Below are 15876 nucleotides of genomic sequence, written 5' to 3'. Positions count from 1 at the left end.
TCATAGAAAAGCAGACAGTTGGCTCAGACATTTTTCATTCTTGTTATTATTGACTTAGCTGGTGTTCAGCCAATAGGAGGTTAATGGCTACTATGGGGTACGAGATTTCATTTTGACAACATGCACATCAGATGATGCCAGTGGATTATAAGCTCCTTGACGGCAAGGACTGTCTTAACTGTGTATCTTTGGGATATACCTGACACACAGTAGGTGTTTAACAAATGCTTACTTGCTAACTGTTGAGAGCTAGTGAAAAGCTGCCTGAGAGGTGAAACTTCAAGTAAACTATTAACCACAAAAGTGCACATTTCTCTTTCTTTTGGCTTAGAATGGGACCAAAATCTGAGGTGTTTATTTCACAAGAACTTGTATTTCTCTAGGTCCAAGTGTCCTGAGTGCCCCAGTGAGAGTGCAGGGCTAAGGCTGGATCAGGGAAGCATTTAAAGAGCACATGTTCATAAGGACCTCCTGTCCCCCAGGACACTGAGGACAGGACACAGTAGCTAAAGTTGTTGTGCAAGACAGTTGCAACAGCTGCTTCTGTAGGCTCTCCAGCTTGTCCTGGCTCTAGTTAAAGAAACTCAGGAGATTCAAGAGATCCTACTGGTGAAGGGAAGAGGAAAATAATTTTAAACCAACAGCCAGTTCTGTAACACATTCAGAGCTTCATTTTCTTGTCTGTACTTATACAATAATCACATGCCCTTTTTAATCTTAATTTTTAAGATTTTTTTAAAATTTTAATTTAATCTTTTAATATTTAATAGTCTTGACAAAGTTTTTTTTCTCTTTCTCTTTACACAGGGGAGCTTCCAGCATCCCAGGCAGCTGACAGCCTCCAAGAACTGAACCATGATACAGGAGGGAGTCCCAAAGCTTTTACCATTGAAGGGATGAAGTTGGAGGTTCAGCCAAGACCAAAATCCACTAAGCCCTCTAAGCTTCATCCTGCAAAACCAAAAATTACTCAGAAATCATCAAAAATCAGGAACTATAATGTGAAAGACTAACCTTAATATGACAGTGCCCAGTGTAATTGGGATAGAGGAGCAAGGCAGGAAAGTAGGTTCCTAGATTCAGAATAGAAACTCCAATATTATAAGTTCTGTTGGAGATGGCTTTATTGGTGTTGCCTACAGAGTTAATTAAAATTAACTAGCATCTTAGCTTTTATATTAGTCTTGATGGTAGGTTATTAGCAGTCCCATGTGGCATAAATACTTATATTATGAATCAAAACTAAAGAATGTCATGAAAATCTCTTACTCCCCAGGTAACAGTAGCAAAAATGACCTACTGTTACACTGAGGCTTGGTTCTCTGTTAATCAGACCCATCCAGTGACTAATCTTCTGTTTCTAGGATATATGGACAGTGTCCAGTTCTGCCTGAATTCCATATGTGTGATGGGCATTCTTTCTTTTTTTCAGAAAACTTGGTAAGAGAGCAGGAAGAGGACATCCTCTATAGTAGAAGTGTTTCTCATGTATTTTTCCCTCACAATGTTTAACTGTTATTGTGATAGAGCTTCTCAGTGCCAACCTTGCAAGAGGAAGAGGGCCATATCCTTTGGACCTTATACTTCCAGAGGTCTTCCATACTCTCTTGGGATACTTTGATAAGGAGACCTACAGAGTGGTGTGACACTAAGAAAGCAAACATCTTCATACTAATCCAAAGTTATCCCCTGCCACCCTTTTGTTAGCCCCACAGATGCTTCCTCTTTAGTGAGACATCCAGTGTCATTAATTCAAACTGAATCCCTCATTGCAAAAGGTTGAGTCCTTTCATGCTTTGAGGTCCTACATTTCAAGAGGCTGGAACAAGCATTTCTATCCCAAGGCATGAGCTCAGCCTTATTGCCAACATCTAGAAATGGGTCATGATAGAGTTATTTCTAAATAGTCGGGATCATTTCAGTGTGCTGCAGGCTGTGGACATAGCTACTTATTTTTTTCTGTGGCACACCCTACTATGAGTTTTGAATTTCCAAAGGCCTACCTTAGATCTCATTAGCATTCCCCTTGTAAAGCAAGAATCATATGTGGCCAGGCACCTGTGTCATTCTCAATAGCGTCTTATCCACTTTATGTCACTAACCTAAGTGTTTTTCCCAACCAGGACCAATATGAGTAGCCTTGGGATCCAGAGACAGAATGAGGGACCTAAACATTGCCTTCTTTCTATTGGCAAAAAGGTGATAAACTAGAGGTACAGAGTAAGACATTTTCAGAAAAAGCCAGTGTGTTGATTTGTTTTTTTGTTTTCATTTTTTTGCTTACTATATTTATCTGTTAGGGGATAAAGGAGGAGGGAAGGGAGGGAAGGAAGGGAAGGGAGGAGGGAAGGGTATAACTTATTTAGTGATAGAGATGCAAAAAAAAAATAGCATCAACAAAATACTTAAAATACACAGAAGAAAAAAGCTGACAAGGGGACACTAGGTCAAGTTTGTCACTACCTTGTAAATTTACATTTATGCAATAGTCCCTTTTTGTTCTTTGTATGTTGAAATGTTTGTGTTGATGACTGCTAAGTTCATAATAAAAAGAAAACATTTAAAGACTATTCAGCTACAAAAGCATATGTTTCCAACTTTTTTCCATACAACCAAAAGGTTCCTTTCACCAACCACGCATCTGTTACAATGGTCCTGCCATTTACCCAGATGGAACTCACATGCAATGCCCTTGTTACAAAAACAGCCAGTACTAGATGTCAGCACTGGCCCGGCCCTATACTCAAATGCCCCTCCTCCTTCCCCCATTTCTATTTTGTCTTTTTCCAGAACTCTCAACCTTTCCCTACTCTTAGTGGAACACTTAGTTTAGTCAATGCAAAGGTACCCATTGTACCACCCACACTTGTTCAGTATATGGTGCCATGACTTATGGTCTCTCAAGATTTCAAATGGCCTCCTCCCACATCTCTACCTGCCTAATCAACCCTCCCTTTCTTTCAAGATATAGTTTAGGATCTACCTTCTAGATAAAACTTTCCCAGATTTCATACTTTCCCCCACCTCCAACTCTAAGTGATTCCTCCTTCCAGGATCTCTCAAAACACTGTTTTGCCCCTCCTCTGCATTTGTACTATTAAAATTGTTATCTTACCCACTAGATTATAAGAGCAGAGACTGTGGTTTCATTGTTGTATTACTGCAATCTGCCATCTACAGAGTATACATTAAGTGGGTTATTGAATTTGACTTAAGCAGCTAGATTTTTCTCAGGGCTTTGAGTTAACATTTATCATTTTCCTGTCAGTTTCCTTTTGTAGAAAATGTAGCTCACAGGCTAAAGTAAACAAGCAGCTCCCTAACCTTCCCAGGATTTGTAGGAGCCTCAGTCTACTGCTGCAAGGTGCTATAAATACCATTAGTGTTACCTGTCCACATAAGTGCTTGCTATATAATCAGAGAACTTTAGAGAGATTTGAAAACATCTTTGCCTTCCTATAATCCAATGTATCCGTAGTTTGCTTCGGCTAAATTTGTATTCACCAGCAGGAAAAGGAAGAATAGGTTTAGAATTTACCTACTTGGCCTTATGTCTGGTTATTTTAAAGAGTCCTTTATTCGGGAAAATACAGTATACAGTATGTTGCACTTCAGAGATCTATGGAGTTCACTACTTAAGACTTGTCTTCAAAAAGTTAAGAGAGTAGAATGAACCCACAAAGTCAAATTTTGCTCCAAAGGGTAGCAAAGCTTACCAAAAACAATGTCATCTCCGGAGAGAAGCTACAAATGACATTACTTCTAAAATCAGTAGAGAAAGAGGGAGACCTGATTTAAGAACTTCAGATTTCTAGTGAGCTCTAGATAGAAAATGAGAATTTCTTGAAATTAAGAGGAGACAGAACAAAGGCCATTAAAGTGACAACTTGAGTGACTGGAGAGAGGAAACAAAGAAATGACTGAAGTACCACAGGTCAACCTTTCCTCTTCAGGAATCAGTGCTGATCCACCTTTTGGGCATTTGTTAAGTTCCGATATAGTTCCTCTTCTCTTCCGATGGAGTTTCCAGATTCATCTACAAAGGAAGGGGAGGAGGGGAAACCAGAACAGTAAGGTCCTATTTCCTCCAACCAAGTTTTTGAGGACTTGGAGGCTGGTAGAACAAAGAACTCTAAACGAGGGATTAGGAAGAAATCCTCATAGCGTCAAAGAAAAAGACCTCGTTCAATTGCGCTCATGCCACTACTCATTTCTTCTTGCCCCTAAATGCATACTTTCCCCTCTAAGTGTTTTTCTGCGAAGCAACTCCTTTTTCCAGGAATGCCCCTAAGCCCAGGTCATGGTCAAAATCCTCTCCTTTCTTCAAGGCTTGGCGAGCTCCGCCGTCACCTCCCATTCCTTCTCGTTCAGAAGTAGCGTGTCCCCTCTCCCAAGCACACTGGCCCTCTACTCCTTTCCACTATCGTGTGCCACTGTTACTTTGTAAACATTCTATCTCCCTCACTAGACCGTAAGTTCCTAGAGGACAGATTTGTAAACGCAGCTCAATGCATTTTCTTTCACAAATGTAAGATCACCTGGCTATCAAAGGAGTTAAAAAGTGTTCCTCAAATCGGGTTCACTCTCGCAGAGATATCTGCCAACATGGATAATGGCAAATTGAATGTTCTCAAAGAGCCCACGGGGCCAAAGCAACCGGTTAAGTGGGTTTGCATTTACCCGGTGTCCTACGGAGTGCAAGGAGAAGAGGGAGAAGGCTCCCGGCGCACGGGGTGTCCGAGACGGCCCCGCTGGAGTGCCGCAGCCTCTGCCCAAGCCCTACTGACAGGTGGGGTCGGGCCTAAGGAAAGCGAGACACAGATCTTTCGCAGCAAAATGGGGCCCGGAATGGTCTCGGGCAGGAGAAACTGGCACGATGCCCGAGGGCGAAGAGGGAGAGATGGGGTCCGGTAGGCCGCGTGCCCTCCCCCGGGGGTCCAGGAAGGATGAGCGGGAGGGGGCGCGCCCCGCCCCGGGGGCCGAGGGCGAGGGAAGCGTGGAGCCGGCTGGGCCGCTGCCCGTGAACTGCAGTAACCTCGGCCGGGGTGAACGACCGCACATAAGCCAAGGCGGCTTCCATGCGCGTCCACCGCCGGACGCGGGCCTGCGCCCAGCTCGGCGAGCAGCCCGGCGGGCTCGCGCCCGACTCCCCCACCCACTCAGTCATCACCTCACCCTATCGCCTAGCAACTCCTACACAGGCCCCGCCATTGGCCCGGCCCGGCAGGGGCGCGCACGCCCCTACCCTCCAGATTGGCCTAGGCGGAGTGAATGGGTCGAGGGCCCCCCAGCCAGCCCCAGCCTCTCCGTTTCTTCCCTAAGCGGCGGCGTGGGAACGGCCGTGCGCGGCGAGGCTAGGCCGAGGCGCCCCCACGCTACCTGTGCCCCCCTTTCTGCCCCACATAAGCACCCCATCTTTCCCATTCCCCGCTCCCTCCGGGGGCTATTCGTACACTTGGCGCTCGGGGACCTTCCGGCGCCGTCTGCACACTTGGCCCGCTTTCCCGCCCCCCTGCTCCCGACACACCCACCCACCCACCCGAAATCACGCGCGCGGGAGTCCCGGGTTTGATCTGGAAGTGGGAATGGGGATGGGGGTGGGGGTGGAGAGAACGGCCCAGACCGAAGACTGGGTCGAGGGCAAGCGCAGATCACCCCACCTCCACCTCGCCTCGGGCCGGGAAGAGGGTTTGGGCCACCCGCGACAATTCAGCCACCAGCCAGAGAGCCGCCGGGGGCGTGGGGGTGGGGTAGAGCAGGAAAATGGGGATGCCCGGAGGGGGCGAGGGTGGGGGGAGGAGGAGGATGGGCTGCCTGGCCCCGCCTCCCGCGCCGGCCCCCGCCCTGGGGGCACTCCTCCGCCCCTCCTCCGTCCAGGGTCCCCTCTCTGGGACTCGCGCCAGCCCCGCGCACTGGGATCACCCCACGGCCGGCTCCGGGAGCCGGGCCCGGCCGCTCATTGGCCTGCGTGAAAGAGCCAAACTGTCAGCCCATGTGGCGTGGCCACGGGAGGATGGCAGCTGTTTAAATAGAGTCGGGAGCTGGAGCTAGAGGGAGACAGAGAGAAAGGAAGCGGCGGCCGCAGCCCGAGCAGCAGCAGCAGCAGCAGCAGCTCCACTCCGCCTCCCGCCCCGGGATCCCTCGGCCGGCATCCCTCGCTCCCCGCCGCCGCCAGCATCAGCAGCACCCCCGCGGCCTGACCGAGCCGGGCCCAGACCCCCTCTCCCGTCACGCAGCCCCGCGGCTGGCCCAGGTAACCGACAGACAAAAAAAAAAAAAAAAAGAAAGAAAACCCGACAGCGTGCTTCCCCCCTCCGCCCCTGGCGACCGAGGGCTGGGGAGCTGGGATGTAGCGGGGGCCCTCGGAAGCTCCACATCCGAGGTCCGAGGTCAAGGCCGCCGGCGAGCAGAGCGCGGGGCGCTGGAGACCCTCGTGCTCCGGGGCGGGGGGGGGGGAACCAACCCGCCCCCCTCCCCCATCGAGCTTGGCCTTGCCTGCCCTGCCCTCCCCCATCCCTCCATCCAGGACTTGGATCCAAGCCACCTGGGCCCCACCAGGGGCAGAGCAACGTGGGCCGAGTTCAGGCCCTGCCCGGGAGAGGAAGGGGGGGTGCCGTAATAACCGGGTGTGCGCTTCCTCGTTAAAGCCCATGCGGTGCTCCTGGCCCAGTAACTACTACCGTGTGGATGCTGAAGGAGGAGCTTACCTGCCTCTGGAGCTTGTGCCCAGGCACGGCTCCCTCTGCTTCTCTTAGGCAGTTTGGGGAGCCTGTAAAGTGAAGGGGAGACCGGATGTGTGCTTGCTTAGCCTTTCGTCAAGTAGTTTATACCTCGCCAAAGCAACTGGACTCAAATTCACCTCTTTTATTTAAATGCCCCTTCCCTGCCTGCTTCCCTTATCCCCCCCACCCCCACCCTTAGCTGCACTTTAACCTTTGCTATGGAAAGAGCAGTTAGGCATCACATTCCTGAGCTGACCCTAAACCTCCTTTCCAAAGAAGGTTAAGCTGTTGGTAGTCGATCTTTCAGCGGATCAGGGGCCTGACCAAGGAACAGAAGGGAATCTGGTTTGAAAATCCACCTCAGTGGCAGGGAATCCTTCCTGCTCAGGAAGGTAGGGGGAGGGGAGGAGGGGAGCAGATGAGCTAGAATGGGGGATGGGGGAAATGCAACGAGTAGGTGAGGTAATAGCAGAGGAGAGAGAAGGAGAGATGGAAATGGAGGGTGCTTGCTGCATTGTGCAGGTTCTGCAAACAGCCATTTTGATCTCAGCCCTTGGAGATGGAGTTACACACAGGCTTGGCCAGGGCCACAGCTACAAACAGACCTGAAGATTAAAAAAAAAATACTCCGCTCCTCTCTCTTGCTTCAGCCTCCTCCTCACCCTGCACATAATGCAGCCTCTGTGTGTGTATGGGGACTCACGAGGCGGGGTACAATCCCTTTCCTGTGAAAAATGCCACTGGAAACGAAGTTCTCAGCTCTGTCTCCTTTTTGTATGTGTGAAGCAGAAACTAGGACAAGCTAAGGGATTTTCTTCATGTTAGCCACCCAGACTAACTAGTCTTGTTGGAGACCATTGGTTGCTGTGGGGGAAAAGTATTCTCCATATCTGGGAGCTTTGTGCTCCCCTCACCTATAGAGTCTCACTCAGCCTGGCCTTTGGAGGTGCTCTCCCCAGGGAGGTGGTGATTACAGAGGTCAGAGCATTGGACTGGAAGGCTGATGACCTGGGTTCCAGTCTTGACTGCCGATAGATAGCTGGGTAACTTTGCACAAGTCACTTCACCACTTCAGGCGTCACATTCCTTCAGAACCTCCAAGGTTCTTTCTAGCTCTGACAGTCAGACCTGGCGAGGGGAGGAAATGACTTTTCTCCTCATCTTGGGGAGTGGCTTTGCTGACAAGCTGCCTGTAGTACCCCCACTAAGGTCCTCTAGGAGAGAAAGCAAATAGAGAACAGAACAGGGAGTGCCAAGGGATGTGGGCTGCATGGAGAAAGGCAGGAGATTTGCAACTACAGGACCTTGGAGGGCCTTTTGTGTATCTTTGAGTAGGTTTGCTGAGGATTTCAACACTGGGTTAAAACTGAGGCCACTGAAGCTTACAGAGTACAAAAGTAAGCAAGGCTACCTCTGTAGCCCCCTTTCCTTCAGGAGCCCCAGCCTGGGCTAAGTGCAGATAGTCACCTCTCCAGCACGGGATATAGGGTAAAACAGATCACCCAGTTAGGAGGCGCAGAGAATGTATTGTGTGCAGAAACATGGACCCATAGCCTTGGAAGTCTGTTCCTGGGAAGCTCAGCCTTGGAGGGGCCCAGCCAACTCAGCCAAGCATTTCCTCCCAACCAGAACTCTATGTGCATAGCAAGTAGGTAGAGAACAGAGGAACTGATTTCTGGAACAAGGCAAGCTGGTGCCTGGGAGTTCCACACCAGTCATATGGAATGGATGAAAGGCTTCTTATTCCACAAGAGAGAGAGCTTTGAGCAGGAGGAAACACTGCTCCCCCAGTAGATCCTACCTGCCCCTGTCATAAGAAGAGAGAATTGAAGCCTACCCTGTGTAAGAGACCTGAGGAAACAGGAGGCTTTTCTCACTTAGAGAAGCCAGAGGATGGATTCCTTTTACAGGAAGGGGACTCCATGCTATCTAATCATTAGCTCTGCCAGGCTCCGGAGGGCTGGTGGAAAACAATTCACCTGTACCATCAAGTTGCTCACATTGTGAGAACATAGCTTCCTCTGGTCTTATCCTTGCTACCCAGGCTTCTGATCCCATGCCCCCTATTATCTCTGTTTCCTAGAACAAGGTTCTTAACTTGGGGTCCATGATCTGGCTTTAAAAAAAATTTTGATAACTGTATTTCTATGTAATCAATCTCCTTTGTAATCCTATATCTTGTTTTATATGTTGAAAAAAATCATTCTGGGAAGGGGTCCATAAACTTGAGCTGATGGCTAAAGGGGTCCGTGAGAGCTAAAAAGGTCATGCACCCCTGGCCTAGAGAGTTCCTGGAACTCTCCATAAAATTACCTGGGACAGAAGGTGTTTTCTACTATCTTGGTGAGCTTAGTCTGAGTATCAGGAACAGTCTGGCCAGTGGAAAGGTAGCCATACTTATTCCTCTCCTTCAGACCCCCTACCTCATACTCCACCCTAGGAGGTGAAAGAGATAGATCCCTCTAGGAAAACTTGACTAGAGAATGGAATTGTAGCAGGACAGACACATGATCCCTTCCTGAATTTCTGAGGTGCTTGTGTGCCAATGACAGGTCAGATTAGAAATGGGGCTGTGGCTCTTGCTCCCTTGAGGAAGCCCCCTAAGGGTTGTTTCTCCCTTCGTGGCTTAGAAATGTGGTTACAATTTACCATTCAGGCTCTAGGACCAGTCTCAGAATGCTGAAATTACCTACTTAAAGAAAGATAAGGAACTAAGCAATAGACCTTCTGTTTGCTTTGGATAATAAGGGAAACCCAGGTGCCCATTCCATCCCCCTGCAAGGTATTAGAATGAAAAGAGATGAGTAGTTCCTCAGACATATCAAACTTGAGGACATGGAAGCTGGGGAATCAGTCCACCAGCATTTTTTAAGTGGCTGCTATCTGTCCATCACTGTACTAAGGGCTGAAGTTATGCTTTAGCTAGAAATTAACCCCACCTCCTACCACCACCTTGGACTTCCTTTAGCATTTATTGCCTGTAACGCTCACACACAGCATGTCCAGTGCTGCTGTTTATCACCATTGATCTTTTTTACGTGTCTCTACCCTATCTTGTTCAATTAGACTATCAATTCCTTGAGGAACTGATCTTGGGGAATCCCCTTGACTCATTTCTTTATCTCCCACAATGCCTTGTATATCATAGATAAATAAATTGTGGGAGCACAGGTTTGAGAACCAGAAGGGCCTTGAGAGGCCAGGTAATCTCAGCACCACCATTTTACAGAGGAGAAATTGAGACCCAAAGAGAATGGAGTAAACCACTTTTCCTAAGACAGTTCAATTGATCTTGAAAGGGGCTGGGATTCAAACCTGTGTCCTGCCCTCCATTGTTGACTGATAAATCTGTTGATAATGAAAGAAGCTCCCATCTCTGGCCTGCCTGGGGAGACCAGAACTGAGAGGGTCACTCTGGCTCAGGGGCAGTTGTGGGGAGCCATCTGGTCTTAATGACTGCCCAGTTGTCAGTGTCAACCACCCTTTTCCTCCAGAGACCTGGCAGTTGCCCAAAAGCCAGTGAGTTCACCTGAGGGAAAGTGGTTAAGCCTTATACCTGGCCCTCCTGTGGGAGGAAGAAGAAAGGGTCATTATGCTTTACAGTCTGGAATCTCATGCTCCCTCCAGAAGACTGGAATGTGGCCTAGTAGAATGAGCCTTGAATCTAGAGTCGGCACCTTAGTTTGGCTACTTGTTCTACCTGTGCAACCTCAGGCGAGTGTTTTCCTCTTCTGTAAGATGAAGGGGTTGGATTAAATGACCTTCTAAGACCCCTTGCAGCCTTGGAGCCTATGACCTGGGTTGGATTTCCTGCTCTGTTACTTAATCAGACAGTTGACCCCATTGTCAGTTTCCTCATCTGTAAAAACCTAAGGGTTTAGACCAGGTAACATTCTAGTTCTGCATCAGTGATCTGGGCCTGGAGTCCTCAGGAGCCAGTGGGGAGATGGAGCCCCTGAGCTTCTAGGCCCTCAGCTAGGGACCTGGGGGGGAGAGTCAGAGAAAGACCAGTGTTAGGGATGATTCCCTATCCATCCTCATAGCCAGGGCTAAGGAAAAGGGAGGCAACAAGCAATACTGTTATTTCTTCTTAAAGTTTCTCTGGGGTGCTGGAGTCCAGAAAGTCAGTCTTTGTGCCTCCTTCCCCAGGGCCCTATTCAGCTCAGCTCCTCCCCCAGAAGCAAAGAGATTTGACTTGGGCCTCTATCTCTGTCAATTTCCCAAGGTCTCCCTGCCCTTTTGTTCTGGCTTTTGGCCTACATACCCTTCTTCTGTTCTTTATCTATTCAGACTTTCTCTCATCTCACTCACTACCTTGTTTGTCTCCAGGTCTCAACTTCTCTACATTATTTGACTTCTGTATCCCCCTCTCTACAGCTTTCTCTCCTTCCCCCATATTCCCACCATGGTTTGGACTCCTTCACTCTCCTCACACTTCCAACATCCCTCCTACCCTTCCATCTCCAACCCACCTCTCATTTTTGCATGGATCAAGTTTTACTCTTTTTAAAAAAATTTTTTCCAAGTCAATCAGCCCACCTGACAAGGCACCATTGCTAAGCACTGGGGACACAAAGAATGGAAAAAAAAACCATCCCTGTTCTCAAAGGGCTCACAGGATATACAAACAAAGTGTAAGATAGGATAAATGGAAGATAATCTCAGAGGGAAGGCACTAAGATTAAAGAGGACTGGGAAAGATTTCTTGCAAAAGGTTGGGCTTTAGTTGAGACTTGAAGCTAAGGACTCTGAAGATGAGGAGGGAAAGGGTTCTGGGCCTGGGGGAGAGTCACTGAAAATGTCCAGAAACTGGAAATTGAGTGTTTAGTTTGAGGAACAGGAGCAGCAAAGAGGCGAGTGTCACTAGATTGCTACACACGTAGAAGAGAGTAAATTTTAAGAAGACTGGGAAGGTAGGAAGGGCCTTGTTTTTAAAACCAGAGTCTTTAATTTTTGATCCTGAAGGATCAAAAAACTTACTTTTTTGTTAAGGTTCAAGGTTCTTGATAGGCAGACAACTCTATTCATGAGTTTCAGAGGAAGTTGAGGGCAGTCTGGAGTAATTTTATTTCCTTTCTCATGGTTAGAAGGGTCTCTTCTTATCACAATGACCTTTTCCTCTCCTTGATTCAGCCCATTTCTGTACTTAGTTATTTTGCCCTACCAATATAGTTCAGCCCTCTACCCCTAAGCAATGCAGTAGGATCCCATGAAGTCCAGAGGCAGAGGTGGTGACTGGTTTCTCCAGGAGAGATGAGCGCCCTCTTGGTGTCTTCAGAGAGGTCTCCCTTGGATCAGCCAGTAAAAGATAGGAGAGGTGATGGGTGGGAACTCTATATAACCAGTTCTTCAGCTTGCTTTTTCCCTTCATATGCTGGGACTCCATCCCTAGTTTTCTGCTTATTACTTCCCCCTCCTTACCCTACAGAGAAGAGCTGAAAAATGGAGGAAGTGGTGATTGCAGGAATGGCGGGCAAGTTACCTGAGTCAGAGAATCTGCAGGAGTTCTGGGATAACTTGATCAGAGGTGTGGACATGGTCACAGATGACGACAGACGGTGGAAAGCAGGTGAGCTTGTGAGGAGCTTGGGCCTTGTAATCAAGGGGGAGAAAGTGACAGGCTAGTGAGAGAGAAGCTTTGGGCTGGAAATAGGAATACCTGCATTCTGGCCAACTTCCATGCCCATCTCTCCCTCTAATTAGCCATGTGACTTTAGGCCAGTCACTTCTCCCCTCTCTGGGGCTGTCTTTCTTCATCTGTAAAATGTAGTGGTTGGACTAGAACAGGAGTTCTTAACCTGGACTCAGTGAATTTAGGGGAGGTTTGGTTTGTTTTTTAAATATTTATAATATTATCTTTAATACTTAATAATATCTTTAATATCAATAACTATGTCAATATAATTGACTTCCTTGGTAATCCTATGTATTTTATCCCATGCATTTAAAAGCATTCTGAAAATTGTCTTTACATATAACTGGAAAAAAATAAAATACTATTAAATTGGAAAATAAAATAAAAACATTCTGAGAAGGGGTCCATAGGCTTGAGCAGACTTGCTAGAGGCGTCCATGGAACAAAAAATGTTAACTGAACTAGATGATCTCTGGTGTCTCCCTCTACTCTCACTCCCTCTTTCCTTTCTGCTGTGAAATGATCTCTCCTGAGCTGGTATCTCTTTCACCCTCAGGGTTCTTGGTCTGTCCTCCTGCCTCCCGACAACATTTTCCAACAGCCTTGGTCCTTTTCCCAAGGACTTCTTTTGGTCCTTCTGCTTCCTGTCCTGTAAAATGAGGGGTTTGGAGCCCATTCTAGCTCTCTGCATCTGTGATCGTTCCCCCCCTGGTTCCTCAGAATTCCCTGGAGGGAATTTCATCTTCCTTTTCCTCTTCCCCACCCCCCCCCACCCCTACCATTGAGATGCTTATCTCCTAGTAGAGTTTTCTTAGTAACTTTCGAGAACGGCCTCTCCTTCCCCTAAGCCTCCTCCAGAACTAGTCCTGAAGGGCTGAGTTGGCAATAGCTTCATTAGCATTTCTTCTCAAATATACTGGTTATATATCCTCATTGTTTTGCTGCAATGCCAACCTCCTCTGTCCAACTTGCCTCCCCTTGGAGAAGGAGGAGGTGCTATGTTTAAATTAGGACCACAAGGTGGGTTAATTCCTCTGAGCTGGTCTTGAAAACCTATTTCTAGGATGTGGTACCAGGAAAGAAAAATTCCTGTTGGAGTCTAGGGGGGGCAAAGTTAATGAAGTGTATTTGGGGGGATGTCTCCAGGCCTTCTCTTCTTGGTTTCCCTGACTAAGCAGAGTGCATGGAGGCTGCTTTCCTCCCCTCAGTCACACAGCCTGTTAGATAAGCACTCACTCTGAACCCCCTTCACGCCCAGCTTGGTTCTTGGGAGCTGTCCTACCTGACAGGCAGGATATGACTCACCCAGAACCAGTCCACAGGGCTCTGCCAACATCAGTCTGGGCCAGACCGGGCCAGGCCAGATTGGGCCGAGGGGCTTCCCAGCTAGGGATGGAGGTGCAGAATGCTGATATGGCCCCTGTGTTCCCCCCAACCTAGCCCACTATAATGTTGTTGTCCAAAACCAGGAGTCCTAATGGTCTGGACTCATGTAATAGTGAGAGGGAGTGAGGGGAACCAGGCTGACTACATAGAAGATTCACTGCTGCCTAGACCACCCAGTCTTTTGTTCCTTGGTTCTCTGCCTCTTCACCCTGGCTAACCCCTTCTTCCCCATAAAGTTTTCTCCTTCCTCTATGATCACTGACTTCTTTGAATTCCTCTTAGCTTAGCTGAGCCACCTCTTGGAATTGTGCTTTTTTAATACACACATCTACTCTAACCTCTTTGAGGGTGAGCAGTGTCATGGGTCTCAGAGTGGTTGATCAATAATTCTTGGCTGGAGAGGAGAGATTGCCATCTGCCTTGGGACCAGACCCCTGGGAGTCTGACTGCGTTTCCTTGCAGGGCTCTATGGACTGCCTAAGAGATCGGGCAAACTAAAGGACCTATCCAAGTTTGATGCTTCCTTCTTTGGGGTCCACCCCAAACAAGCTCACACAATGGACCCCCAACTCCGCTTACTACTAGAAGTGACCTATGAAGCCATCGTGGATGGAGGTGAGTAACTACCCTGGTTAGTTAGGCCTGTGGGGGGAGGAGATAACTCAGCCCTGTTCAGGAACAGGGTCTCTCAGTTGTCCCAAATAGTTCAGAATGGAGCTCCAGGGGAGGTGGGGCATAGTGTCATGAGTAGTGAGAAGTGGGTGGGAAGGGACAGACTCAATCTCTTCTGGAGGCTCCTAGGGAAGAGTGGCTAACTGATTTGTGTTTGAGTCTCCCTTAGCCTTGGCTTAAAGCTAGTGGGTGGACAGGGGCTGGGGAATTGGGGGGGGAATGTGATAGGACACAGTTGCTGTTTCTTACCCAGTCTGTCACTGAGATGTCCTTGATATCTGATAAATTCCTTTGTTTGCTTGCTCTTATCAACCAGGATTTGATCTGGGATGTAAGAAGGAGGTGGGGAAAGAAAAAATTCTTCAGTGGGACAAAAGATGTCACTAGGTTGGGAAATAATGGACTGAGGCTCTAGGATTTCCTGTGGTCTAAGATGGAAGCTGAACTAGGGCTGGAACTCCCCACAAATAGCCTAGGGATGATCTCTGCGAGAAAAAAACAGTCAGCCACCCAGCCTCTATCCCAAGCTGAGCATTCAGACCACAGAGCTGGCTATTGAGGGGGTGGGTTGGGTGTATTTCACAGAGCAGATCAATGACTGACATTTTTTCCAGCTAAATTACACCAGACCCTGCCCCTATTTCCCTAGTCTCCCATCCTCTCCCCTTCCCAAGGCTTTCACCTCCCACTCTCTTCAACTCTGACTCCTAGAGCCAAGCCATAAGGAGAACAGATGTAAACCTTCAGGAACTGCAGATGCAGAGGACCACACAACTGCAGCCACCCTGAGGCTCCCTGCTGCTCACTTGTCTGATGAGCCCACTTCCTCCCACTCCTTCAGTCTAGCATTACCCTCATTCCACACATGCCTGTTGGGAAAGTTCCACCTTATTCCTCTGTCAATGTCTGGCCTTTCTGATGATGCTTCTTCTTGCCAACTTACCCCTTGTGGCCACAGCTCCCAAGTCCACTCTTCTGGCAGCCTTGCATTGCCACAGGTGCTTTTCTTTCTTGGAATAGGTTGTGGTGGCTGCAGGGCCCCTTCCCTGCCTACCTCACCTCTCTTCTCCTCCACCTCTCCTTGCTCTGCTCTCTTCCCTTCCTTTCCCCTGTCTTCTCTGCCTTTTCCTTTTCTGCTCTTCACTCTCACCCTCTCTCTCTAGCTGTGCCTTTGGCAACTATAAACCTTTCTGTCTTTTAATTTCATACTGTCTCTCCTGTTTCGGTTTATGCCTGATACTTTCCTCTCCTACCTCCCTTTTGTAAGCTATCCTAATGCCCTGCCAAACCCACCGAATCTGGACATCCAAAAAAGGCTGCTTAAGGAGCTGCAAAGCTGCTCCTTCGTTAAAGGAGATAGGTAGGTCCTCTGTGGACAGAATAAACACCAGAAAGCTGGGTTGGTCCATTTCTCTTTGTGGGCCTTGGCTCTCTTGAGTAGCCTGAGGGCTTCATACCATT

General features: G+C 48.2%; 2 protein-coding genes and 1 long non-coding RNA gene across 6 annotated transcripts in view; 2 read left to right on the top strand and 1 right to left on the bottom strand.

Annotated features, from left to right (window-relative positions):
- The window catches only part of CCDC57 (coiled-coil domain containing 57), a 266795-nt gene extending 264225 nt beyond the window's left edge, over positions 1 to 2570 (top strand). For 2 of the 4 annotated variants that reach the window (XM_072645390.1, XM_072645395.1), the window contains one exon: positions 808 to 1275. In XM_072645390.1, coding sequence (XP_072501491.1) covers positions 808 to 1013 — 206 coding nt within the window. In that variant the 3' untranslated portion in view covers positions 1014 to 1275. Of the gene's footprint in view, positions 1 to 807 lie in introns of all 4 variants that reach the window. The other 2 variants (XM_072645391.1, XM_072645393.1) reach the window with 2 other exon arrangements.
- LOC140528003 (uncharacterized) lies at positions 649 to 5793 on the bottom strand. The gene is made up of 3 exons (XR_011975016.1): positions 5661 to 5793; positions 3930 to 4036; positions 649 to 951 (listed from the first exon to the last, which is right to left on the bottom strand). It is a non-coding gene; the product is annotated as an uncharacterized lncRNA (long non-coding RNA).
- Positions 5794 to 5855: 62 nt separating this feature from the next.
- FASN (fatty acid synthase) overlaps positions 5856 to 15876 on the top strand; it is a 52475-nt gene continuing 42454 nt past the window's right edge. The window contains exons 1-3 of the mRNA XM_072645389.1: positions 5856 to 6253; positions 12151 to 12291; positions 14206 to 14358. Coding sequence (XP_072501490.1) covers positions 12165 to 12291; positions 14206 to 14358 — 280 coding nt within the window. The 5' untranslated portion in view covers positions 5856 to 6253; positions 12151 to 12164. The remainder of the gene's footprint in view (positions 6254 to 12150; positions 12292 to 14205; positions 14359 to 15876) is intronic.

Source organism: Notamacropus eugenii, chromosome 2 (genome assembly GCF_028372415.1).
Source record: "Notamacropus eugenii isolate mMacEug1 chromosome 2, mMacEug1.pri_v2, whole genome shotgun sequence".
Classification (NCBI taxonomy): domain Eukaryota; kingdom Metazoa; phylum Chordata; class Mammalia; order Diprotodontia; family Macropodidae; genus Notamacropus; species Notamacropus eugenii.
The sequence above is the reverse complement of the archived record's forward strand: the minus strand, read 5'-3'. Positions and strand labels throughout refer to the sequence as shown.